Here is a 27089-nt window from a genome sequence, read left to right on the forward strand (position 1 = left end):
CCATATATCTGTCCAAATGTCTTTTAAATGTTGTAATTGTACTTGCCTCCAGCACTTCCTCTGGCAGCTCTTTCCATATGCACACCATCCTATGTGTGAAACATTTGCCCCTCGGGTTCCTTTTAAATCTTTTCCCTCTCACCTTTAGACCTGTGCGCTCTAGTTTTGGACTCCCCTACCCTGGGGAAAAGACCTTTGGCTATTCACCTTATCTATGACCCTTATTATTTTATAAACCTGCATAAGGTAACCCCTCGGCCTCCTATTTAACGATGAGAAGTGTCAGTTGATGCTTTTTGAAAGAAATTATAGATGAGTTCACTTTCTGCTGTAACTAGACTAGCTCCATAGATGGTCTGGCTACAAGAGCAGGTCAATGGTAAAAATTATGCATTGACTAACTCCCATTCTGACTTCAGAACTGAAAGGCTTTGAGAAGAACAGTCTTATTGGATTCAAAGCCCGAACTCTGTTTCTTAGCCTCCTCTCTGCTGCAAGAAAAACAAACCAAACCTGTCTGGCCTCATAACTGACACTTTACATCTCTGGCAGCATCTTGATGAATCTCCTCTGTGCTTTCTTCAGTGCAATCACATCCTTCCACTTGCATGGCATCCAGAACTGCGCACAGTATTCCGTGTGTGGCCTAACCAATGTATTATGACGTTATAACAAGATTTTGTTGCTCCTATAGACTGTGCCCAAGCAAATGAAAGCAAGCATTCCATCAGTCGTCTTCACTATACTATACTATCTGATGCTTTCAGGGATTGATGGACTGGTACATCAAGGTTCTTGCCATTCATTTGTTCCCCAATTAGACCTCCCAAAATACATCACCTCACACTTATCAGGATGAATTCCGTCTGCTATTGCTCTGCCCAGTTTACTAGCTCATCAATATCAGACCATTTTGTGCGTCATCTGCAAACTGACTAACTAAACCTTCAACATTCACATCCAAGTCATTTTTGTAAATAGGTAGCAAGGGTCCTAGCACCAAATCTGTGGTGCACCACTGGTCACAGACTTTCAATCACAAAAACACCCCTCCAACATCACTCTTTGCCTTCTCTTTGCAAGTCAGTTTTGGATCCAACTTCCTGTAGGTCCCATGGGCTCTTACCTTTTGGACCAGCCTTCCACATGGGACCTTCTCAAAAAGCCTTACTCAAGTCCACGTAAACCACATCAATTGCACTACTCTCATCAATATATTTAATCATCTTTTCAAAAAACTCAAACTTGTCAAACAGGATCTCACTGATCAATATCAGTCTTTTCAAGTATTAATTAATCCTGTCCTTCAGAATATTTTTATAACAACTTTCCTACCACTTACACAAAATTAATTGGTCTGGAAATACCTGCTCCCCTTCTTGAATAAAGGAACCACATTGGCTATCCTCCAGTCATCTGGCACTTTACCTCTGGCAAGTGACATATTAAATATCTCCACCAGACTCTTGCAATCTTCTCCCTTGCCTCCCAAAGCAATCTTGGAAAAACAAAACTTGGAAATTTAGGTCGCAGACACCATCATGTGAAACTTTTGAGTTTTACAGCTCACATATCGTACTTCATTGAACAAAACAGAATACAGGAACTCTCTGATTTAAATTACGTTAAAACACTCCTGTTTGTTGTAAACTGCTTGAGCTGACCCAATATTCTGTGTCCTGCTCTGAAGTATTATTACAACAGATGCAATAGTTATTCCTAATGCGTCTTGCCCCTGGTTTGTTCCTAAAATGCTGAGACTTCTCTCCACAGTCAAATGTGTTTATCTTTGTCACAGCTTTTAGAACCCTAATGCTTTGGATAAGACAAATTGCTGTGAAAATGTGAAATTTTCTTTTTGTAGGCAAATGCATCTATTTCCGTGGTATGTCTGACAACGCACATTCCTTCAGTGTTGCACATCAGCCTGGCCTTATGTGTGCAATGGGCAGGTTTGATCCCACATTCATCTGATTCAAAGTGATCAGTGATCTCAGCCGATACTTGATTTGAAAATTAAGGAGCAAGTTTCAGCACAGAAGTACTTGCAAACCTTGAGATGGCAAAGGGAAGGAATGTAACAATATAATCCTTTTCTGCAGAACAGCGGTAATCATAGTTTCCCCTGCATCTACACACTGTATTAATATATCGTTGGAGTGTGACGCAGCCCAAGTTTATTGTATTAACTTGATGGCAAACTATGTTCCGAATGTCATAACAAAAATAAATATTAACAGAATTACTGTCTTTAAACAGTGAATGAAATAACTGTATTTGTTCAAAGTTTAAGCTTACAGGTTAATGATTAGCATCAAAGCACGAAGTCCATCTATGCTTTTAAAGTTTACAACCATTTACACAGAACTTCATTATAATTTTTTTGTATTTTCCAATATAAGAATTTGATAACAGAGATATGAGAAAATTGATGTCCAAAATCTGAATTAACTGAGAATTCACAGTAGGGCTATCCCCTTCTTTAGGTGCAGATGTTACAAACAGACTCCACTTCAGGTTCCCCAGTTCATTATGGTTCCAGACAGAATACTTCAACTGTTAGTCTCCAATGTGAGGAGGGATGAGCAGGCTCTCCATCTTTTTTCAACCACATTTTTTGGTTGGTTTTAGCCAGGTTAATTTATAAAGGATCCCTTCGCTTGTGAATCACTTTCTTCCAGACCCATATGAACTTTTATTTTGAAAGGAGCCAATTTAACCAGGTTTTCTTGAATGAACAAAAAGTAGGTTTAGGAAGTATTAAATGGAAGAAGAATTAGTAAAACAAAGTACATATACAGCGATTAGAAATAAGAAGGGAGTCCACGAAAATAAACATTTGAAAAAAATGTAGGGATCAGTCTTTGAATTGTTTGCAAAGAGCTGATAGTTGAATATTGCGGCATTGTAGTGTGGGTTACTAGTAGTTTTGCATTAATAGGTGAAAAGCTAGCTTTGCAATTCTGACTTTTGCAGGTTCTATATTTATGGTGTCTAATGATTGTGATTAAACTCCACTTTCAGAGTGTGAGTGAGCCTTTTGTTGTCTTGTTTGCTTTTTAGCTGGTTAGCAGCATTCTGGGTCATTGCCTACAGCATAGGGGATACTAGTTTCTCAAGTATTAGTTTCACAGCATGCTAATACTCAAACCCAGGACGGCGCATGTGAGCATTCAGTCCCACTAGTCGTCTTCAGCTGAGCTGAAACTGTCTTTTTAACCCTTGTCTTTGACTAAACCAAATGGGTAGAATGAACTTTTTATTTATATTCACTTGTGGGACCTGGGTGTCACTGGTTGGCCAGCATTTATTGTCCCTCCTGAGCTGCACTCCAACTGAGTGGCTTGCATGGCAGTTTCAGAGGGCAGCTGTAAAGCAACCACATGGCTGAGAGTCTGGAGCCTCATGTCAGCCACACCAGGTGAGGGTGGTAGTTTACCTTCCCTGAAGGACAGTGGTGAACCAGATAGATTTTTCTGAAAATCAATAGTGGTTTCATGGTCATCAGTAGATCCTTTTTCCAGGTTTTTCTCATTGCATTCAAATTCTGCCATTTGCCATGATGGGATTTGAACCCAGTCCCCATTTAGCTGAGTTTCTGGATTCACGGTCTAGTGATAATACCACTAGGCCATACCTGCAAGAGGTAACTTCCTGCTGAGAGGGAAGAGAATCAATCTCCTTGCTATCTCTTCTTCTCATGTCTCTCCATATTTGACCATTTCCATTGGCTTCTCACCGGACTTTGCCAGACAGTCTCTGAATTTTAATCCCTAGATTTTCTGTCACGGTTCCTTTAAAAATTTCATACCTTGGAAGTAAAAGTGAAAGAAATGTCCATAAATGCTCTGTGGTACTGATCCATTGTCTTAGCATTGGTTAATGATTTGATGTTTAGTACTACTTTGGGATATTTTAAAAAAGGTTTGCCTTCCTGTTGAAGTGTTGCACTTAATTTGGAAATAATAACAGAATGAGGTTTTTATCTATTTACATTTTGTGTCAGGAAACCTGTGCCTCAGTAAAGTTTGCCCAAATATGGAATCAGTTGGTTTTCAATTATTTACTTTCACTTCTTTTGTCCTGGTGAAAGCTGTCTTGTGTTTGAAAGCTAGAAAATATTACCTTGTTTCTTCTGTGCTAAATGCCTATCGATAGGCAGATTCTGAACTTGAAGTTCTGTCCTTTTGCTGGGAGTTGGTCTTTAAGAAGCAAGGTTTCAGCATTCACTACCCACACTGCCCTTCCAATCCAAGAACTACAGCAATATGTGATTGACTTCACTGTTCTCGAGACATCTGAATTCCATGACTCAATCCTTCCTAAGGATATGCAAATAAGTCTTTTTAAAAAACGTTGTAATTTGTATGGATTTGCAGTGACCTTATCACCCAACTTAATCCGGACACTTCTCTGAAATATTGTTTTCGACATGACCTGTGTATCACAACTATCTCCTTTTCAAATCAATCCATTATGAATCATTTCTGGATGCCCTTAAGCATTCACTTCCTCCATAGCTGACCTACAGTGGCAGCATCTATAAGATGCATTGCAGCAATTCAGTAATACTTCAGCACCTTCCAAACATGTGGCCTCTACAACCCCAGGAAGGATGAGTACAGCAGATGTGTGGGAACATTACAATCTGCAAATTCCATTCCAAGTTTCTCACTGTGTCATGGAATATATTACCATTGCCTTACTTTGGCTGGGTCAAGATCCTGTAACACAGTACCTGTACTATGGGCTATTGCAATTACCAAAGACTGCTTATTGCCACCACTTCAAGCTGTTTGGAGTGACCAGCAAATGTTGGCATTGCCAGTGACGTTCACATCCCACGAAAGAAAATTGTGAAGTTTTGAGAGAAATTGAAAGACACTTTGTCAATAAAGGCTTTCTGTTTGAATGCTGAAAGCTCTTTTGCGCAAGCCTTGTGGAAAGGAAAGTAAGATATTACATTTGACAGGGCCTTTTACTAACTTTGAATATCCCAAAGTGCTTCACCACCAATTAAGCTGAAAATGTGTTGCTGGAAAAGGGCAGCAGGTCAGGCAGCATCCAAGGAGCAGGAGAGTCGACGTTTCGGGCATGAGCTCTTCTTTAGGAATCAGCCCACCCTCCACTGCCAGCACCTTCCCTTGCTGCTGCAAGGGGTGTAAAACCTCTGCCCACACTTCTCCCCTCTCCACCATCCAAGGCCCCATAGGATCCTTCCAAATCCAAAAGACATTTTCTTCCACATCCAAACACTTCATCCACTATGACCATTACTCTTGATGTGGTCTCCTCCACATTGGGGAGATAGGACGCCAACTCTCAGAACGTTTCGGAGAACATCTCTGGGACACCTGCACCAAACAACCCCACAACCCAACCAACCACTTCAATTCCCCTCCCACTTCACCAAGGACACGCGAGTCCTGGACCTCTTTCACCTGAATGAAGAACACCTCATATTTCTAGCAAGTTTTGAGAACATTTGTAGCTCCGGTTGCGGTTCTGGATGTAGGTTTGCTCGCTGAGCTGGAAGGTTCATTTTCAGACATTTCATCACCATACCAGGTAACATCCTCAGTGAATTCTCTTCTTTCCCGAAGAAGGGCTCATGCCCGAAATGTTGATTCTCCTGCTCTTTGGATGCTGCCTGACCTGCTGCACTTTTCCAGCAACACATTTTCAGCTCTGATCTCCAGCATCTGCAGTCCTCACTTTCACCACCAATTAAGTACCTGTTCAACTCTAGGTTACTTTCTCCATGTATGGATGTGTGTCAGACAATTTGTGCACAGCTGAATCTCTCACAGAACAGTTTGGTCCATGATTAGAACCTGTTTTTATGCGATGTTGGTTGAGTGATAGATATTGACCAGTACATTGGAGGAACTTCTTTGCAGGTTGAAAAGTGTGGCACTGGAAAAGCACAGCAGGTCAGGCAGAATCTGCGGAGCAAGAGAATTGACGTTTCAGGCTTAAGTCATTCATCAGGAATTGGGGGGTGGGAGGGGAAGCTGAGAAATAAATAGGGTGGATGCTGTGGGGGAAGGTAGCTGGGAAAGTGATAGGTAGATACAGGGGGGTGGTGATGTTAATAGGTGGGAGGCTCACTGAGGATGTTGAATGATGATGAAATGTCTAAAAATGAACCTTCCAGCTCAGCGAGCAAACCTACATCCAGAACCGCAAACTGAGCTACAAATTTTTTTCAAAACCTGCTAGAAATATGAGGTGTTCTTCATTCAGGTGGAAGAGGTCCAGGACTCGCGTGTCCTTGGTGAAGTGGGAGGGGAATTGAAGTGGTTGGTTGGGTTGTGGGGTTGTTTGGTGCAGGTGTCCCAGAGATGTTCTCCAAAACGTTCCGAGAGTTGGCGTCCTATCTCCCCAATGTGGAGGAGACCACATCAAGAGTAATGGTCAAAGTAGATGAAGTGTTTGGATGTGGAAGAAAATGTCTTTTGGATTTGGAAGGATCCTATGGGGCCTTGGATGGTGGTGAGGGGAGAAGTGTGGGCAGAGGTTTTACACCCCTTGCAGCAGCAAGGGAAGGTGCCAGCAGTGGAGAGTGGGCTGACGGGAGATGTGGACCTAATGACGGAGTTGCGGAGGGAATGGTCTCTGCGGAATGCTGATATTAAATATTGTCACCCAAGAGAGCAAGAATAAAAACTAGCACTTTCCACCTTTACTGCGCTGAAGTGTCATCCTGAATTACATGGTGAAGTTTATAACATGGGACCCAAATTGATGACATTCTGAGTCAGTGACTAGGTGCTGAGCCAAGGCTGTTTCCTCTGCAGTTGAACCTCTATGTGCTGTTTGAACTTGATTGGGAGAAGCTCCTTTTCATAAAATGCACTGTTTATGCAGAAAAGAAAGGAAATTCTTGTAGATGTGTTCAGGTTCAAACTCCATAGGAATTTTCAAAAGTAACTTACAGAGCTTAATTTTTTTTTGAGATTTTAGCTTTTCTTCTGAGACTTGAGTGGAGCTTCAACAACACTCGGCAGTGTATTATGGTGCTATACAGTTAACTCATTTAACATTGAAGCTGAAGTTAGCTATTAGCGACAATACATGCTAATGAAAGTATTCTTGAATGATATATGTATTTCCTTGTTTCAGGCTTCAAGTAGTGCGGGTAACTTGGGGGTTCTTATACCAGTGATAGCTGTGGTAAGTACCTTATCTTTCATACGTCTTTATCCAAGATGGTGCACTTATGTATTGTAGAAAGTACGTACATGATTGAACTGCATAATTAATCAGGGCTACCAGTCAGCATTGAGTGGGAGTTAGGAGGTCATGTTGCGACTGTACAGGACATTGGTTAGGCCACTTCTGTAATACTGTGTTCAGCTCTGGGCTCCCTGCTTTAGGAAAGATGTTGTTAAACTTGAAAGGTTGCAGAAAAGATTAACAAAGATATTCCATGGATTGGAAGGTTTGAAAACTCAGCAGAATGAGCTGGGGCTATTTTCCCTGGAGCATCAGAGGTTGAGGGATGATCTTCTAGAAGTTGAGGAAATCATGACTGGCATGGATAGGATATTTTTCTCAGGGTAGGGGAGTCCAAACCTAAAGGGCATAGGTTTAAAGTAAGAGGGGAAAGATATCAAAGGGACCTAAGGGGCAATGTTTTCACGCAGAGAGTGGTACGTGTATGGAACAAACTGTCAGAGGAAGTGATGGAGGCTGGTACAGTTACAACATTTAAAAGCTATCAGGATGGGAACATGAATAGGAAGGTTTTCGAGTGAAATGGGGCCAATTGCTGACAAATGGGACTAGATTAATTTAAGATATCTGGTCAAAAGGATCTATTTCTGTGCTGTATAAATCCATGACTGTTTTTGACTCTATATATTTATACAAAAGGTATGTCCATTTTTAATTACCATATACATTGAGATATATTAAATAATCACATAACTAAGTTTGAAAGAAGTTACTCCAGTTTTAAATTTGAGTCAGTGGAAAAAAATGACCAAGCTTTTTTGCATAGAAAAGTATTGTAATTATTGAGATAACAGAAATGCTGTTGAAATAAGAAATGATCTTCAAAGTTTGGGTTTTGAGATAGCTTACAGGAACTCTGTTCAGCTTCAGTACTGATGTATGCAATGTGACCTGATCAATAAATCTTTAAGTGCGGCTGGGAACACAGCACAGGATAATATGAATCTCTCTGTCAGCATGGTTTGCTTTTGACTCAAGCTAAGCACGAAGAGCAATGGATGTTGTATACAGTTGGATAACATGTTTTACATCTTGTTCAGAATTATAGTAAAATTGTAGCACAGAAAGAGGACATTCAATCTATTAGCCATGTGCTGGCCCTCTGAAGAAGTGATTCATCTGGTTCTGTGATCCTGCATTTTCTCTGTTTCGCAGCAGGACAATGATCCAATTTCCAGTTTAAAAATAGCATGTTTGTTTATTGGAAGTTACAGTACTATTTCTCTATTATTAAAAAAATCTGCCTGTACTCTAGGTATTTGCAGCGTTGGATTTAGATTTTAATCTAAATTTTAATCTCCCAATGCAACAATGAGTGTGAGATATCAATTCCTTGTTGCAACTTTGCAAGTCATTGACTTGATGTAGCCAAGTGTAAGACGGTGAGCAAACGCCTTCTAATAAAGCTTCTGATTTTATAAACCTGTTTGGAAAAGACGGCTTTGAATTCAGGCTCTCTTTAGGGAGGCCAATGTGGCAACTGTTTTGTGAACAGCAATCCTAGAGTTAACCTGTTCATCTGTTTTTGATGATGTTGATTTGGAGCTGAATGTTAAGAAGGATATCTACAGTGTCCACTTTTAAACTTGTGCCATGGGAGTTTTTGCGTCCATGCCCGAATAATTGCGGTTTCAACAACTCCAAAGTTCCCTTTGTTGAGATTTGTTGACCAAGGTCTAACATGAAAACCCTTGAATTGGGATTAATCTGTAAAATATTAGGAAGATGCAATAGCAACACCAATTGTTAAATTCAAACCACGACTAACAATAGGAGAAAGTACAATCTCGTGAGACAAAAATTGACAAACTTTCTTTAAAATTTGTTTTGACATATTCTTCTACAAAGCAATGCTCATTTGCTTACTGTGGTTGCATCGTACATCGTGATGCAAAAATTTTGTTTTATTTCTCAAAAACTTAGGCTATTTATTGGAACGCATATAACTTTTACTTCCCTGTTGGTCATTAGTCATTCAGTGGGTTTGTCACCCGCCCCATGTACAGCAGACATTCGGTGCGGTGTTCGTATATGAGAAATAAGAAGGGTCTGTTGACGGAAAATTCATTCTGCATGGAAAGGGGCATAAAGCCAACTGTTGTCACGGATGCTGCTGTTGTTCCTTCTTCATTCACTTTTAATGCTCCTTGGTGTTTGAACTGAAAGAATTGAAACGTAAGCATAAAGGTCATTCTAGGCTCATCCCCATTCTTTACTGTTTGTCTTACTTGATTTCATTAAATGGTAAATTTTGCAAATAATATCAAGGGACTGAATAAGGATGTTGCCATTTTGAAGGGAAAAAGATCTGAAGTTAGCAAGCAAAACAACATTTGTAGTCATCAGAACTCCAATTTGGATGTTTTCAAGAAGAAACTGGATGAATAAATGAGAAAAATTATAATAAATATCAGAAAAGACTGTGATCAGTTAGATGAATGTGGCAAGACTCAAATTAGTTATGCTGAATGACTTGTTGAGAGTGGAAAAGCGCGGCAGGTCAGGCAGCATCTGAGGAGCAGAAGAATTGATGTTTCGGGCAGGAGCCCTTCATCAAGAATGAGAGGCTGGGAGCCTTGGTGGAGAGATGAATGGCAGGTGGGGGGCTGGGGAAAAGGTAGCTGAGAGTGCAATAGGTGGATGGAAGTAGGGTGAAAGTGATAGTTTGGAGAGGAGGGTGGAGTGGACAGGTGGGAAGGAAGGTTAACAGGTAAGACAAGTCATGGGGACGGTGCTGAGCTGGAAGGTTGGAATTGGGGTAAGGTGGGGGGAGGGGAAATTGGTGAAGTCCACATTGATGTCCTGGAATTGAAGGGTTCCAAGGTGGAAGATGAGGCATTCTTCCCCCAGGCATCGTGTGGTAAGGAGTGGCGATGGAGGAGGCCCAGTACCTGCATGTCCTCAGCAGAGTGGGAGAGGGATTTGAAATGTTCAGCCACAAGGCGGTTTGGTTGATTGGTGCGGGTGTCCCTGAGATGTTCTCTGAAGCGCTCTGCGAGAAGGCGTCCAGTCTCCCCAATGTGCAAGAGATGGCATCAGGAGCAATGGATACAATAAATGACATTGGATGTGCAGATAAAACTTTGATAGATGTGGAAGGCTCCTTTGGAGCCTTGGATGGAGGTGAGGGAGGAGGTGGGGGCGCAGGTTTTGCAATTCCTGCGGTGGCAGGCAAAGGTGCCAGGAGGGGAGGGTAGGTTGTTAGGGGGCGTGGACCTGACCAGGTAGTCACAGTGGGAACTGTCTTTGCGGATCGGGGTGGGGAGGGAAATATATCCCTGGTGGTGGAAATGTCAGCAGATGATGTGATTTATGTGGAGGTTGGTGGGGTGGAAGGTGAGGACCAGGGGGTTCTGTCCTTGTTGCGGTTGGAAGGGTGTGGCTTGAGCGGGGAGGTGCCAGGCGTGGGTGAGATGTGTTGGAGGTCATCTTCAACCACGTGGGATGGGAAATTTCAGTCTTTAATGATGGATGCCATCTAGTGTGTTCTGTGGTGGAACTGGTCTTCCTGGGAGCAGATAAGGCAGAGATGGATGGATTGGGAATACGGGATAGCATTTTTGCAGAAAGGGTGGGAGGAGGTGTAATCCAGGCAATCCCCTCCCATGTGGTTGAAGCTGCCCTCCAACGCATCTCATCCACATCCCGCACCACCTTGAGCCAGATTAATCTTTGCTCACAACTTCCTTCTCAGTTTATTATACTTAGCTGAATATTCTGATTTATCTTACAGTCCCACCAAAATGATAGCTCGCTACAGCAATAAAACAAACAATTGCTGACGCTGCAAAGCTGAACCAAACAAAAATGGAAATTGCTGGAGAAATTCAGCAGGGGCAGCATGATGGCACAGTGGTTAGCACTGCTGCCTCACAGCACCAGGGTCCCAGGTTCGGTTCCAGCCTCTGGCGACTCTGTGTGGAGTTTGCACATTCTCCCCGTGTCTGCGTGGGTTTCCTCCCAGAGTCCAACGATGTGCAGGTCAGGTGAATTGGTCGTGCTAAATTGCCCATAGTGTTAGGTGCATTAGTCAGAGGGAAATGGGTCTGGGTGGGTTACTCTTTGGATGGTCAGTGTGGACTGGTTGGGCTGAAGGGCCTGTTTCCACCTTGTCGGAAATTAATCTAATCTAATCCGTGAAGAGAAAAAAATAATATTTCAAATCCAGTGACCCTCTTTGAGGAATTTCTTTTAGATTACTTAGTGTGGAAACAAGCCCTTCGGCCCAACAAGTCCACACTGACCCGCCGAATCGCAATCCACCCTGATCCATTCCCCTACATTTACCCCTGCCCCTAACACTATGGGCAATTTAACATGGTCAAGTCACCTAACCTGCACATTTTTAGACTGTGGGAGGAAACCCACGCAGACACTGGGAGAATGTGCAAACTCCACACAGTTGCTACAGCCACTTGTGACATAGCGTTCTGGATTTGAAGTGTTAACACTGTTTTCTCTTCACGGAAATTGCCAGATGTTCTGAGTTCTACAGTAATTTGTTTCTTATAACTTGCTACCGTTCTGTGCCCACTCTATTTGGTTTGGGCGTTTGTGCTTGTGCGCGGGTGCAGAGTGGAACTCCTACCAGGTTAATGCCCAGATTCTCCTTGGTTGATATTCCAGTAAAATTGGCAACTGCTTGAAAAGGTAATGTCAATCCCAAAGTCTTCAGGTATGGCACCAGGTCATAGTATTTCACCAGATTGAATCTTGGAAGCACCACCTTTCGTGTTCTTAAAGTAAAAAACAAAATTGCATTCAGAATTAATTTTAGACAAAATTCTTCCTCTTTTGCTCTACTTATAGTGACTTAATCACTAAAATTTTACTTCAAAAGACATCTTAGAAAGAAACCAGGATCTGATTGCTGTATTTGTTGGAGTGATTCTGAGTGATTTCAGTCTTCACTTGTTATTTATTTGTTCTGCTCAGTGTAGTGAAGGGTTATAGGGATGGGGATCAGCCGGTTCCTATTCTCGGCAACATAACTGAACCATTTCTTGGCCACTTGCAGCACAGTCGAATGCAGATAAAATTGCTCCTGCCCCACCCCAATAAGTGACCTGTCACCCGAACGCAGGAGCAATGTGAGCAGGGTGTAGATGTAACTCCTCAATCAGTGGGGGCCATGGAGCCTGAGTTTAATCTTTCCTTTTTATCTCTTGGACTACCCATGCTGTAATTCCTTTTGAGTGAGGTTATCAGCAAGTGCCAAGATTCCTGTGAGAGTGTGTCTCACCACTCCTTACCCTTTCCTTTTTACATCTTACTCAGGTCTGGTCACAAAGTGATCGTCTTCCCTAGTCTCTCTCAGCATGGCTGAGTTGCCCTCAAAGTTTGTGGTTCATGTTGGGTAGAGCAGTAAGTTTTTCTTTGTGGGAATCCTATGCGCTGCAATGAGTGGTCATTTTGGTTTATACTCACATACGCTATCATGACTTCAGTTTAAAGTGTGACCTTTGTAGGCAATTGAACATAAACTCCAAGAGACTGCAAAAGGTAATGCCCATAATTACAGCTTCTCGTCACCTGACTTCCATCACTTGAGCAACCTATGATTCTCTCAAACTCATCCCCTTCATTTTTTGACCATATGTAACAAACATTTGGTAATCGAATCCGGAGATCACTAACTCTCTTAGAAAGAATTTGAGAACTAACTGAATTCTGTTTTCATATTTTAAGCTGATGCCTTTTAATCCTTTCATTCTCATTTGTCTCAAACAATCCAACTGCCTGAGCAGAATCTGCTCTCTTCTTCTGTCACATCACCTTGAAGTTACATTTCTTTAACGAATAAGACCCCTGTTCCCTGGGCAAATGGAATCATAGAATGATGTAGTACAGAAAAAGGTGCTTGCCCATCAGCAAAGCCGAATGTTTAGTGTTTTCCCATCGCTTTGCAGTCCAATTCCTTATAAGAAATTAATATTGGAACCTCTTCCAGCTTTTCAAACAGTCCATTTTAGATACTCACAGCTGGTTTTGTCCTAACAACTCCCTTTGCCAATGACCTTTTAACCTGTTCATTGGCCCTGTTGCCAAAGAAAACAGTTTCCACTATGTCGACTCTTATCATGCCCCTATTTATTTGATAACTGCGCTAACCTGTATTGCATCATGGATAATAATCCTAATTTCTCCTGTCTTTTCACCACACTGTAATCCTTTAATTCTGGTTCCATCCTGATAAATCTCCGGAGTTGCCTAAAATCCATCCTTGCTGTTCAAACAGTACAAGCTGATGAGTAATCTCAGGCATAATTCCCAGAATCAATGACCTCTCAACACAACTACCTGAAAGTTCTCCTGCACATCAAGACAATCTTATAAATTGTGATGCTTTAAATTACTTTATATTATATTGTCATAAGTGCATGGCCTCACAACAATTAAAGGTAGATGGGTGTGGTTGCGGGGAGTAGGTTAGCTCAGTTGGCTGGTTAGTGATCCAGAGTGACATCAACAGCACAGGTTCAATTCCCACACCAGCTGAGGTTATCATGTCTCTCCTTCTTAACCTTGTTCCTCACCTGAGGCATGGTGACCCTCTGTTTAAACCACTAGTTATCTCTCTCCAATGAGAACACAGTCCTACAGTCTGGTGTGACTGTGGTGATTTTACCTTTGGCCTATAAGACCATCACCACACTCTCAAAAAATACTGTACTGGACCTATGGGGTTTTTTGAGCAGTATTGTCAGGCCAACTGGGCAACAAGTGGCCCATAGCTTTTGGTTCCTCAGAGAATAGTTGTTGTTGCCCATCCTTAATAGCCTAGAACTGAGTGACTAGACCATTTCAGAGGGCAGTGAAGAGTCAAGCGCATTGCTATGGCAGCAGAGTCACAGGAAGGCCAGACAGGAGAACACTCCTATATCAGATGGATGTTTATGACAACCAGTGATTATCTTAGTAATGGTCACCATGAAACTAGCATTCAGTTGCAGACCTTTGAGCTGCATTTAAATTCCATTACCTGCTGTGGTTTTGAACCCATATCCCCAGAGCATTAGTCTAGCTCACTAAAATGCTAGTCCAATGATTTTAGCTTCCTGCCAAGGTCTCCTATATATACATAGTTGAATGTTCAAAATGTACCTGTTAGTCATGCTGTCTAACCAATTCCCCACCACTTCGGATGTCAGCTGTGTTTCGACGATCCTCATGCCAGAGAATTTACGGGGTAACACGACCAGCATGCTGATGTTTCCCACATAGAGCAGCTGCAGAATGTCACAGTCCAGTTTGTGATCTGCAGCTGCCAAGAAGTTTCCTTTTGTATGCATCAGAGGCACTCGAACCACTTTCTTTTCATTCAGCCGGAATGAACCTGTGTACGTATTCTCAACTGGAAATTTAGTTTCCCAAGTTCCTGTGTGGGGGTGGGTGGAGAGGTCACATAGCATTACTGTATTTGAGCACAGGGTTCCAGATTTTATAATCTCATTGTATTTTCCGTATTTTCCATATTGTCATAGAGCAGCAAGCTCTCTTAAATTGAATATCAGATGATTTAAAGTTTTAATATATCTCCCCTACAATTAATGTTTGAAAAACATGCCAAAGGGAAATGGACAGTGTTTTATGGTCAATTAAACGCGAAATAATTAAAATAAAATCAGCACAATAGCATCCATAAGAGTTGAGAATGTTCCTTTAATAGGTTGCAGAAAGCAAACTGAATTCTATCAGCTTTATACGCCTCCTTGAAAGCTGCACCCACCCCCAAAACCCCCCCCAGTGCTGCATTCTGAGACGATTCTTGTGAGGTGAAAGTAAGATTTGGACAGATTGTGGGTGCATTGATATACACTCAGTCTCCAAGTTATGAATGGGTTCTGTGTGTTTGTTTACAAGTTGGCACACAATACCACACAATATAAAATAGATGCCCCTGAATACGTGAAAACGTTCGTGTATTGGATCTTTAAAATCAGTTTTGGTATGGGATCTCCTAAGTTGAACATTTATAATTCAGGGACTGCCCTGTACATATGTTTACCATTTAAGTTCATGATTTAGGCTTGATAACTCAAATTGTAATTTTTAAAAAAATTGATTAGGTATAGTGACCTGTTCTGAATTAAATAATGTTTTGTATTTGTGATGTTATATTGCATGAATTTAATATCCCACCAATTTAGAAATATGTTGGCTGAATGTGTGACTAAATAAGTTTACCTTTCAAGTAGAAGCAGTTCAGAATCATGATTAGAGTCTGCGGATCTATCGTTTTTAGGGCTTCCTTAATCAGTCCTTTGGTGATCTTCAAAATGTGTCCATTTAATTTATTGATCAACGTAGAGTCGGAAAAATTGGCTGACTGAGGCTCGACGAAGTAATAGGTTTTCATATTTTGAGTGAAGTTGCTCAGAATCTGTGCATCCTGACGTATAAACAGGTTATTAACAGCCCGGAGAGTGTAGCCAAAGTTATGTCGAAAGAGGCGATGGGTTAACCTACGGAAGAGGTTGTGAACTGTCATTGTGTCGTATTTTATACTTGCGTTTACAAAATCTGCAAAACCAAGTACATTGTATAACTGTCGATGGGTTTCATGTCTTGCACCTAAAGAAACCATGCCCAGGGTTATTGAAATGCCAGCAGGAGCTAGCAGTATGTTCTCAGACTGGTCAACAGCGTTTCTGATGCTTCTGTAAAGATCAAAAGCAAAGTTTGAATTCACAGTGTTCAAGCGTTGAATCCTGGTTTTGCCGCGGAATAGCTTAAGTAGCTTGGCTCGTTTGGTCGCTGGATCTGAGGGTTCAAAGTCTGTGACTATTTCTGGCACATCTATCTCATCAATTGCATCAATATAATCATCATCCTCCCCCAACAGAGCATCAAAATCCAGGTATTCGTCATCTTCCTCTCCTTCTGGAAGGAGATCTTGTGTTAAGGTGTTATCTTTGTGGAATTGCATTTGAATACTTTCCAAGTCTGGATCCTCACTGTCCACACTGGTTTGAGGGCTCAGCGGTTTGCCTGTTGCCTTGAAATTGAAGTGTTCAGCTAAAGGCTTAACTCCACAAAGTGTAGGCACAGTGTAGGCGCTCAGAATAAGGAATACAAGCTTCATTTTGCAGAGATTTGCTTCTGTTGGAGACAAATGGGAGAAATGAGATTTCCAGTAAAATAATGAAAATAATTATAAACAGTTGGTCCAATCTTCTGACAGAAAAGCCTCCGACTCAACTTGAGTTGCTGATGCTTGGGATCCTGAGAAAATCTTGACCCATGTAACTTAAAGGAAGCTAAAATATCTGGTGTCTGGTTTTACCCTGCCCATATTACTCTGTGATTCCACGGACTGTGGGATCACTTGGCCAGAAATGCAGATACGGGCTGTTTTATGCCATATCTATCCTGTCTATAGACAGATTGGTTTTAAGGCTTTCATAACTGCTCACAATGCTGCTCATGGGACTCCTTGTGAAGACCTGGGTTCATGTCCAACTTGCTCTAGAGATATTTCATGACCTGTTTAAACAGGTTGTTTAAAGCATCATTCCAGATAAAGTAGCTAGAGAGCCAAAGTACCACAGCACTGTTCAGCCCTTTGGTGCCTTTTGAATTCATTTCCCTTCCTAACCCTAGCTCCTGAACTGTCATGCCGACCAGATATCCCACCCCAATCTAGTCCCATCTGCCAGCACCCGGCCCATATCCCTCCAAACCCATCCTATTCATATACGCATCCAGATGTCTCTTAAATGTTGTAATTGTACCAGCCTCCACAACATCCTCTGGCAGCTCATTCCATACACGTACCACCCTCTGCATGAAAACGTTGCCCCTTGGGTATCTTTTATATCTTTCTCCTCTCACCCTTAACCTACATCCTCTAGTTCTGGACTCCCCGACCCCAGGGAAAAGACTTTGTCTATTTATCCTATCCATGTCCCTTATAATTTTGTAAACCTCTATAAGGTCACCCCTCAGCCTCCAACGCTTCAGGGAAAACAGCCCCAGCCTGTTCAGCCTCTCCCTGTAGCTCAGATCCTCCAACCGTGGCAACATCCTTGTGAATCTTTTCTGAACCCTTTCAAGTTTCACAACATCTTTCCGATAGGACGGAGACCAGAATTGCATGCAATATTCCAACAGTGGCCTAACCAATGTCCTGTACAGCCGCAACATGACCTCCCAACTCCTGTACTCAATACTCTGACCAATAAAGGAAAGCATACCAAACGCCTTCTTCACTATCCTATCTACCTGCGACTCCACTTTCAAGGAGCTATGCACCTGCACTCCAAGGTCTTTGTTCAGCAACACTCCCTATGACCTTACCATTAAGTGTATAAGTCCTGCTAAGATTTGCTTTCCCAAAATGCAGCACCTCGCGTTTATCTGAATTAAACTCCATCTGCCATTTCTCAGCCCATTGGCCCATCTGGTCCAGATCCTGTTGTAATCTGAGGTAACCCTCTTCGCTGTCCACTACACCTCCAATTTTGGTGTCATCTGCAAACTTACTAACTGTACCTCTTATGCTCGCATCCAAATCATTTATGTAAATGACAAAAAGTAGAGGGTTCAGCACCGATCCTGTGGCACTCCACTGGTCACAGGCCTCCAGTCTGAAAAACAACCCTCCCACCACCACCCTCTGTCTTTTACCTTTTGAGCCAGTTCTGTATCCAAATGGCTAGTTCTCCCTGTATTCCATGAGATCTAACCTTGCTAATCAGTTTCCCATGGGGAACCTTGTTGAACACCTTACTGAAGTGTTCTAACTACTTCTCTGCTCAATGCTCCGCAGTCCACCCCCAACCTACCATTCATACTGTTTGCTTCTCCTCCACTACACCTACTTCCTCTGTCCCAGTAGCTTCAACCCCTTGGAATCTCTGGCTCTGGTCTGGCTGACAACAAGAGAGCTGGCATTGCAGGGAGGGAGTGGGGTAGGTGGGGTGTGGTCGTGCTTTCTTATGGAATGAGAGTGGGAGGCAAATCTGTTCAGAGAGATGGGGAAAGACACTGTGTCGGTAAGAAAGGGAGAACACTTGTGTGGGATGAAGGAGGAAGATGAGTTCGAGGGCTATGGGTGTTGACCACGCTTGAACATGAAGAGGGGAGTCCATTATCAGGGATTTTGGGAGGGTTGCCATTAATCAAAGAAACGCCAGCCAAGGGAACTCTACGTACATACATCGTATTTTTTAACATTTTTTCAGCTGTGAAACAGCTGAAAATAACAGTTAGCTTAAGATTTAGATATTTAAACTCTTAGAATAAGCAACCAGTCCCTAAAATGTTGCAGTATCTTTGTCTTTCCTCACTGTCCTGCACTACAAGAGAATCGTTGAATGTCAGGGGTATGCTGCATTTCTGAAGAGGCCAGGATTACAGAAATGTAGAGATTTGTTGTAGTGCACAAAAGTTAAATGTGGAGTGACAGTCGGGAGTTGACACATTCTGGGGTTGACATAGCGGTATGTTATGTTTAGCAATGTGCTGTTTCATTGATTATTAATAAGCAGAGGGGTTGGTTAGCTCACTTGGGTGGATGTCTAGTTTGTCATACAGCGTGACTGATACCAACAGCTGTATACTGGCTGAGGTCATTAGGGGTCCCAGCTTCTCGACCTGTTCCATCACCTGAGGTGCAGTGACCCTAACCATCGCCAGTTATTTCTCTCAAACGAGAGAGCAGCCCTCTGGTTCTGTGGGAGTATGGAGACTTAACCTATTATCTGGCTTGCTTATGAATACCTTAAGTGCATTCCATTATTTGGAGAAAATGGTAAAATATGTCAAAACATCTTAAGAGTAAGTTACCTTTTGGATGTTAGACCATATTGTGGAATTCTGATCTGATCCATCTGACAAATTGGATTTTTTAAATCTTCTAAAATTAATGCTTCTAAAATTGTCATTTGTAACCCACTTCATTACTAACTGATAATGACTGCTATCATGAATAGAGAAAAATACTTTGTTTTTGATCTCTCCATTTGCGAAAGCTCAGTGGAGTGTTGTAGTTAAGTGCAGTGATAATTCTGATCATGTCGGACTGGCAGCAAGTTGCCTTTAATTACATGACACTCCCTAAGAATTCTCAACTGGCAAATTATATACAATATGAAAATTCTTGCCTGCATGCATGTCTTGTTCAGAAGTCCGTTGACATGTTTCTCACCGCACTGAGATCAAGGGCTTTATCATTAACCATCACCATCCACCCCCTGCACATTAGTTCCAAATGCTTTCCAGAGGGAAAAATGTGCCCTTTACTCTCTGTGACTGCAGTTTCAGTATCAAAGAAGGTTTAAAAGTTCTGGAAAAAACCCACAACCTCAACTGTAGGTTTATCAGTTTTCTCTTGTTTAAAGTATATAGAGTCATAGAGATGTACAGCGCGGAAACAGACCCTTCAATCCAACCTGTCCATGCCGACCAGATATCCTAACCCAATCTAGTCCCACCTGCCAGCACCTGGCCCATATCCCTCTAAACCCCTCCTATTCATGTATCCATCCTTTTAAATGTTGCTATTGTACTTGCCTCCACAATTTCCTCTGGCAGCCCATTCTATACATGCACCACCCTCTTTGTGAAAAAGTTGCCCCTTAGGGTCTCTTTTATATCTTTCCCCTCTCACCCTAAACCCATGCCCTCTAGTTCTGGACTCCCCCACCTCAGGGAAAAGACTTTGTCTGTCCATGCCCCTCATGATTTTATAAACCTCTATAACGTCACCCCTCGGCCTCCGATGCTTCATGGAAAACAGCCCCAGCCTGTTCAGCTTTTCCCTATAGCTCAAATCCTCCAGCCCTGGTAACATCCTTGTAAATCTTTTCTGAACCCTTTCAAGTTTCACAACATCTTTCCGATAGGAAGGAGTCCAGACTTGCACATTATATTCCAAAAGTGGCCTACCCAATGTCCTGTACAGCCGCAACATGACCTCCCAACTCCTGTACTCAATACTCTGACCATTTTAGTGCTTTGTTCAAAATGATGCCCTCAAGCACTCTAAATTTTTGCCTGGATTTTAGACTTCTAGCCAGTTGGTTTTGAGTCCAGTCTGAGCTTGTGCTTCGCATCTAAATTTCAAGGATGCTTCAGCATTGTTGACCTGAACTTTTTTTAATTGTGTGTGCTTACCTGTTCTTTAAACTTACTTGAAGAAAATCTCTCTCTCAATAAACTTTGGGTGGTGTTTCCTGTAATACTAAGGAATTACACAAATGCAACAGTTAGCTGGGAACCACCTGCTTCAGCATTTGTTTTATCAACTTCAGAAACCATATCAAACTCATCGAGAGAAACTGTTGAGTACCTTTACTCAAAATCTATTCAATTTTCAGGAAATAAGTTAAATTTGAAGCTATAACAAATCCTCTAATTGTTTTAACTATTTTTAAATTAGGAGTTGAAAGTGTACAGGATAAAATTTATTGGAAGAGATTCTAATGAGTTAATTTCATTTGATTTGAGAGATGCAGACAGATACCCATGCAAACACAAGCTGAAAACCAACAAAATCATTTCAAAACAGAACTCTAATTCAGTCTTTACCCAACCGCTAATTTGAATGTGAATAAAATGTGTTCTTGCCCTCAGTTTATTTCCCTATCTGCGCAAAATGCCAACCATGAAGATCTGAAATTTAAAATTTAACTTTAGAAATGTTTTTTTTTAAGAGATGCTTGCAACAAAGGTGCAACTTCTGGCAGATGTCAATTTACCAAGTGTCAACCTGCCACAGTGGGGTCTGTCTTACCTTGGAGTTGCAAGGTTTTGAGTACAAACCTCATTCCACTTATTCATTGGCTGGGCCAGCATTTATTGCCAGTCCATAGTTGCCCTCGAGAAAGTGGTGGTGAGCTGCTGCCTTCGCCTGGTGCAGTCCATGCATTTTCAGTGGACGCACAACGTCGTTAGGAAGGGAAGTCCCAGATTTTGATTAAACGTGGGTGATGAGTGACATGAGGGGGACCTTACATTGGAGCACCACCATCTGCATCTGCTGCCCTTGTCCTTCTAGATGGAAGTGATTGTGGGTTTGGAAGGTGCTCTCTGAGCATCTTTGGATTTCTGCAGTGTATCTTGTCGATAGTACACATTGCTGCAGCTGCTGAATGATGATGGCAGAAAAGATGGATGCTTGTGGATGGGCCAATCAAGCAGGATGGTGTCAGCTTGTGTTGTTGGAGCTGCACCCATCCAGTGTCACACTCCTGACTTGTGCCTTTGTAGATGATGGGCAAGGGTTTGGGGAGTCAGTTGGTATTTTATTCACTGCACTATTCCTAGCCACTGACTTGCTCTTGTAGCCACTGTGTTTATGTGGTGACTCTCCTTGAGTATCTGGTCAGTGGTAGCCCCAGAATGTTGACAGTGGGAGGCTTCAGTGATGATAACATCATTGAATGTCAAGGGGCGGTGGTTAGATTATCTCTTATTGGAGATGGTCATTGCGTGACATTTGCCAGGCGCAAACGATACTTGCCAGTTTTCAGCCGAAGTCTGGACAATGTCCAGAACTTGTTGCGTTTGAGTGTGAGATGCTTCAGCCTGTGAGGAGTGAATGGTGCTGAACATTATGTAATCATCAGCAAACTACTTCTAACCTTACGATGAAGGGAATCTAATTGACAAGTTAAAAATCACACAACACTAGGTTACAGTCCAACAGGTTTATTTGGAAGTACAAGCTTTCGAAGTGCTCCACAGGTAGCTGTGGAGTAGCACCATAAGCGACAGAGTTTAAAGCAAAAGGTCTGTGTCATGCAACTGAAATCATATAATGAACAAACCTAGATTGCAGTTAAGTCTTTCATCTTTTTAGGTTGGATTGCAGTTTTGGGTTCATTTAATATGTAAATCCAAGAACTACTTTTCAGTCACATTCTCAAGATAACATAAGGTTTTATGAACAAAATAGAATGTATCTGCAATTACAATTCTGCAAATGCAAATTCACCCCATAGATTGTGTGTGTGTGTGTGTGTGTGTGTGTGCGCGCAAGCGTGTGAAGAGGTGAGAGAAAGAGTGTGTGTCCGCACACTCGTGAGAGCGTGTTTGCATGTGTGTGAGAGTATGACGGAGTATAACCTTGTGAGGGGTATGTGTGTCTGCAAGAGAGTGTGCATAATGAGAGAGGGTCTGCGTGAGAGTGTGAGTATGTAACTTTCGCCAGACAGGGATGTTCCCTCCCAGTCAGGGAACACTTAGCGGTCAGGGGCATTTGGCCTTAGATCTTCGGGTGACCATTCTCCAAGGCAGACTTCTGGACAGGCAACAACACAGTGGCTGAGCAGAGCTTGATAGCCAAGTTCGGTACTCGTGAGCATGGCCTCAACCGGGACCTTGGTTTCATGTCCTACTATACTGTGTGCATACACATGCAGACCCTCCCTCATACACATTCTCTCTCTCTCTCTCTCTCTCTCTCTCTCTCTCTCTCATACATAATCTATGGGGTACATTTGCATTTGCAGAACTGTAATTGCAGACAATCTGCAGGCAGTAGATACAAGCAGTTAACCCACTTTGGAAATAGAACAATATAGTGCAGTACAGGCCCTTTGGCCCTCGATGTTGCGCCTATCCAAGCCCACCTAACCTACACTAGCCCACTATCCTCCATATGCCTATCCAATGCCCGTTTAAATGCCCATGAAGAGGGAGAGTCCACCACTGCTACTGGCAGGGAATTCCATGAACTCACGACTTGCTGAGTAAAGAATCTACCCCTAACATCTGTCCTATACCTACCACCCCTTAATTTAAAGCTATGCCCCCTCGTAATAGCTGACTCCATACATGGAAAAAGGTTCTCATGGTCAACCTTATCAAAACCCCTAATCATCTTGTACACCCCTATCAAGTCACCCTTAAACCTTTTCTCCAATGAAAACAGCCCCAAGTGCCTCAGCCTTTCCTCATGCGATCTTCCTACCATACCAGGCAACATCCTGGTAAACCACCTCTGCACCCGTTCCAGTGCCTCCACATCCTTCCTATAGTATGGCGACCAAAACTGCACACAATACTCCAGATGCGGCCGCACCAGAGTCTTATACAACTGCAGCATGACCTCAGGACTCCGGAACTCAATTCCTCTACCAATAAAAGCCAGTACGCCATATGCCTCCTTCACCGCACTATTTACCTGGGTGGCAACTTTCAAAGATCTGTGTACATGGACACCAAGATCCCTCTGCTCATCCACCCTACCAAGTATCCGACCATTAGCCCAGTACCCCATCTTTTTGTTACTCATACCAAAGTGAATCACCTCACACTTACCCACATTGAACTCCATTTGCCACCTTTCTGCCCAGCTCTGCAGCTTATCTATATCCCGCTGTAACCTGACACATCCTTCCTCACTGTCAACAACTCCACTGACTTTTGTATCATCCACAAACTTGCTCACCCAACCTTCTAGCCCCTCCTCCAGGTCATTTATAAAAATGACAAACAACAATTGTCCCAAAATAGATCCTTGCGGAACACCGCTAGTAACTGCACTCCAAGATGAACCTTTACCATCAACTACTACCCTCTGTCGTCTTCCAGCCAGCCAATTCCTAATCCAAACCTCCAACTCACCCTCAATGCCATACCTCTGTATTTTTTGCAGTAGCCTACCATGGGGAACCTTCTCAAATGCCTTACTAAAATCCATATACACCACATCTACCGCTTTACCCTTGTCCACCTCCTTAGTCACCTTCTCAAAGAATTCAATAAGGTTTGTGAGGCACGACCTGCCCTTCACAAAACCATGCTGACTATCCTTGATCACATTATTCCTATCCAGATGTTCATAAATCCTATCCCTTACAATTCTCTCTAAGACTCACCGGCCTATAGTTACTAGGGTTATCCCTACTCCCCTTCTTGAACAATAGAACCAGTCTGACTCAAGATTGGGATACAGACCGAATCTAACCTCACACCTTTAATGCATTGTCTGAGCTGAAATGTCACTTTTGTTTTATAAAACCTTAAGTTATTGCAGGAATCTGACTTGAAAGAAGTTCTGGGATTTACCTATTAATGAATCGAAACATGTAACCCATTCTAAAAGATGAAAGACTTAATAACAATCTAGGTTTGTTTAAAAAATCATTTCAGTTTTATAACACTGAGATCTTTTGCAATAAAGTCTGTGTCTCATGATCCTGCTCCACAGCTACGTGATGAAGGAGCAGCGCTCCAAAAACTTTTACTTCCAAATAACCTATTACCTAGCATTGTGAAAAGATTGCATCACGTTGATTTTAGAAAAGCAACAAATTCCTATACCATCCCAATCAACATTCATTCCTCAATCAATATCATAAAGAACAGTTAAGTAGACATTTGTTTTTTTCTTGTGCCCAATTAGCTTTGTTTTTTTTTAATTCATTCTCAGGATGAGGGTGTTCCTGGTTAGGCAGCACTTATTGCTCATCCCTAGTTGCCCAGAGGGGAATTTGGATGTTGGATGGCCAATTGAGAACAGATAAAACTTCTGTTGAACATCTCATCGTAACTACATTTCTTTCAGTGTAGCCGTCCCTCAATACTGCATTGGAATATTGGCCTTGATTTTTGTGCTGAAGTCCTGCAGTGCCATAACTCAACCCATAACTTTCTGACTCCGAGCTGAGTGTGTGGCCATCTCAGCTACAGTTGACACCAGATAGTATAATCAATTTGCATCGCATGCAATTAAATTGACGCACAATTGTGTTATCTTCAGTACATTTGTAAACTAGTAATTCTTCCCAATATTTAAGCTGAACAATAAGGACCCATCAATAACCAAATGAGATTTTAAAATATATTATTTAAAGCAGTTTGTTTCCCTCTAGTCTGTTCTGATTTTGCTTTCCTCAAAGTGAAGAGCTGGAGTTTTTCAAACATTGTTTTTATGAGGCACAATTCATCTTGGAAGCTTTAATTCCTACAACATCTGTTTGTCCTTCAACAAAGGATATCCACTTCACCTTTATAACCTTAAAGGCACAGTCAAGTTAAACATATCTTGGCACACTTGCAGGATGGTAATGCATTAGAATATGTTACCCAGCTGTTACCTTGGCTTGTGCGCATGATGCGCATTGTGAAAGATGAAGAACTTTTCAAAGCAGTTGTAAAAAATCATATTTTTTCCATTCTCACTTGGAAAGGATTAATTTTTAATCCCATAAATGTTGATTTATTAGAGGGTGATGTGTGACAATCCCTGATTATATTTGTTAGAATGTACAACACAAAGGATATGCTAGTTCTGGTCTACATGACCTGTGACCCAATAATTTTGTTGTTTTCTTTTTAAAATCCTTTTAAAATCCTGAATTTTAAAAAAAATGTTCCTTGTGCATTTTTTCTGAATCTATTTCTGCTCATGAATATTGAAACCATTTGTGATCACTCTTATGCCCAAAAGAACACTTTTCCGAATTAAACTTTACAGTAAAATGTAAATGTTTTTTCTAATAAAATGCACAGGCTCCTCAATAAACTATCATCACTTTTGACATGTGTGTTTGTAATCTAAATCAGTTGGTCTTAATTTAAAATGTTTGAGTGGGCTTACCTGCGGGACGATGTAGGAGAGCAGACTTATGCCGTTGAAATCAAAAGGTTGTGTGTTTTTCAAAAGCTTTGCTCTTAAAGATCTGACCTAATGTCCCCAGTTCATTGATCAATGAGAAAGCAAACAAACTAAAATCAAACACTTCAGGACATGTAATATTCCCGTTGGGCAAGACTATTCTCGTGGATTTGAGTTGATGTACATATCCCAGTGTGTATTTTTCACTTGAACATACTTCTGCAATTTAACTTGGCTGAATGTTAGCCTCAGGCCCTTTTAAGCTCGGGATTTGAAATTCTGGACTGGTTCCTGCCCCTGTGTGCTTCAGTGACCCCTGCTGGAAGATTCTGCACTGGGATATCGGGTGAAGATAGATTGAGCTTGATTGTGATGTGCCCTGCAGTTCATCAGCCTGCCAACATTTGTTGCCCTTGGTCATTTGATCATTTACGTAAACAACTGGAAGCCAGAGGGTTTCAGGAGAAAATAGGGAAGAGAATGTTGTCCTGAAAGAAAAGGTTATTGAAGAAATGATTCTTTTCTGTCAAGGGTTCAGTTCATTTTAATGTAAACAGAAAATGCTTAAAATACTGAGTCACTGGAGAGACAAACAAGGTCAATGATTGTCCAACTCTTCAGTCCACTCGTCATGCTGACCACATATTCTAACCTAATCTAGTCCCATTTGCCAGCACTTGGCCAATATCCCTCTAAACTCTTCCTATTCATATACCCATCCAGATGCCTTTTAAATGTTGTAATTGTACCAGCTTCTACCACTTCCTCTGTTAGCTCATTCCATGCACGCACCACTCCTTAAGTGAAAAAACTGCACCTTAAGTCCCTTTTAAAAGTTTCCTCTCTCACCCTAAACCTATGCTCTCTAGTTTTGGACTTGCCCCACCCCAGGGGAAAAAAAACCCTGTCTGTTTACCCTTTCTATGCCCCTCATAATTTTATCAACCTCTGTAAGGTCACCCCTCCGTCTCTGTCGCTTCAGGGAAAACAGCCCCAGCCTATTCAACCTCTCCCTATAGCTCATATCATCTTACTTCTCTGATCTTATTTTAGTTATAACAGGTTTCAGGCAAAAACAGAGATAGGGTTAGGGGATGAGAAGAACAAAATGTAAAGTTTATGATTGGTTGGCTGCCAAGCGCGATTAAGCAATGACAGGTATAAATTGTTTAAAGCAAATAAGGTAAAGTGGACAATTCGAGAACCAAATTGTGTGTGTATTTGTATGTGGCAGATGTGCAGATGGGAACAGCAAGGTTTGGTAGATCCATGATTGAGA

The 27089-nt window shown here is 41.9% G+C and overlaps 2 protein-coding genes across 5 annotated transcripts in view; one reads left to right on the forward strand and one right to left on the reverse strand.

Annotated features, from left to right (window-relative positions):
• The window catches only part of pi4kab (phosphatidylinositol 4-kinase, catalytic, alpha b), a 162340-nt gene that overhangs the window by 46285 nt on the left and 88966 nt on the right, over window positions 1-27089 (forward strand). For both annotated transcript variants that reach the window (XM_072587796.1, XM_072587797.1), the window contains exon 19: window positions 7126-7176. In XM_072587796.1, the coding sequence (XP_072443897.1) occupies window positions 7126-7176 (51 nt within the window). The remainder of the gene's footprint in view (window positions 1-7125; window positions 7177-27089) is intronic.
• serpind1 (serpin peptidase inhibitor, clade D (heparin cofactor), member 1) lies at window positions 9041-25913 on the reverse strand. 3 transcript variants are annotated; one of them, XM_072587798.1, is made up of 6 exons: window positions 25793-25852; window positions 20359-20425; window positions 15427-16341; window positions 14344-14617; window positions 11828-11975; window positions 9041-9398 (listed from the first exon to the last, which is right to left on the reverse strand). In XM_072587798.1, exons 3-6 carry the CDS (start codon window positions 16322-16324, stop codon window positions 9207-9209), a joined length of 1512 nt encoding a protein of 503 aa, XP_072443899.1. In that variant the 5' UTR covers window positions 16325-16341; window positions 20359-20425; window positions 25793-25852; the 3' UTR covers window positions 9041-9206. The 3 variants fall into 3 exon arrangements, with proteins under 3 accessions (XP_072443899.1, XP_072443900.1, XP_072443902.1); XM_072587799.1 differs by lacking the exon at window positions 20359-20425 and having other exon boundaries at window positions 25793-25913; XM_072587801.1 differs by lacking the exon at window positions 25793-25852 and having other exon boundaries at window positions 20376-20424.

The sequence above is a fragment of the Chiloscyllium punctatum genome, chromosome 17 (genome assembly GCF_047496795.1).
Source record: "Chiloscyllium punctatum isolate Juve2018m chromosome 17, sChiPun1.3, whole genome shotgun sequence".
NCBI classification, from domain to species: domain Eukaryota; kingdom Metazoa; phylum Chordata; class Chondrichthyes; order Orectolobiformes; family Hemiscylliidae; genus Chiloscyllium; species Chiloscyllium punctatum.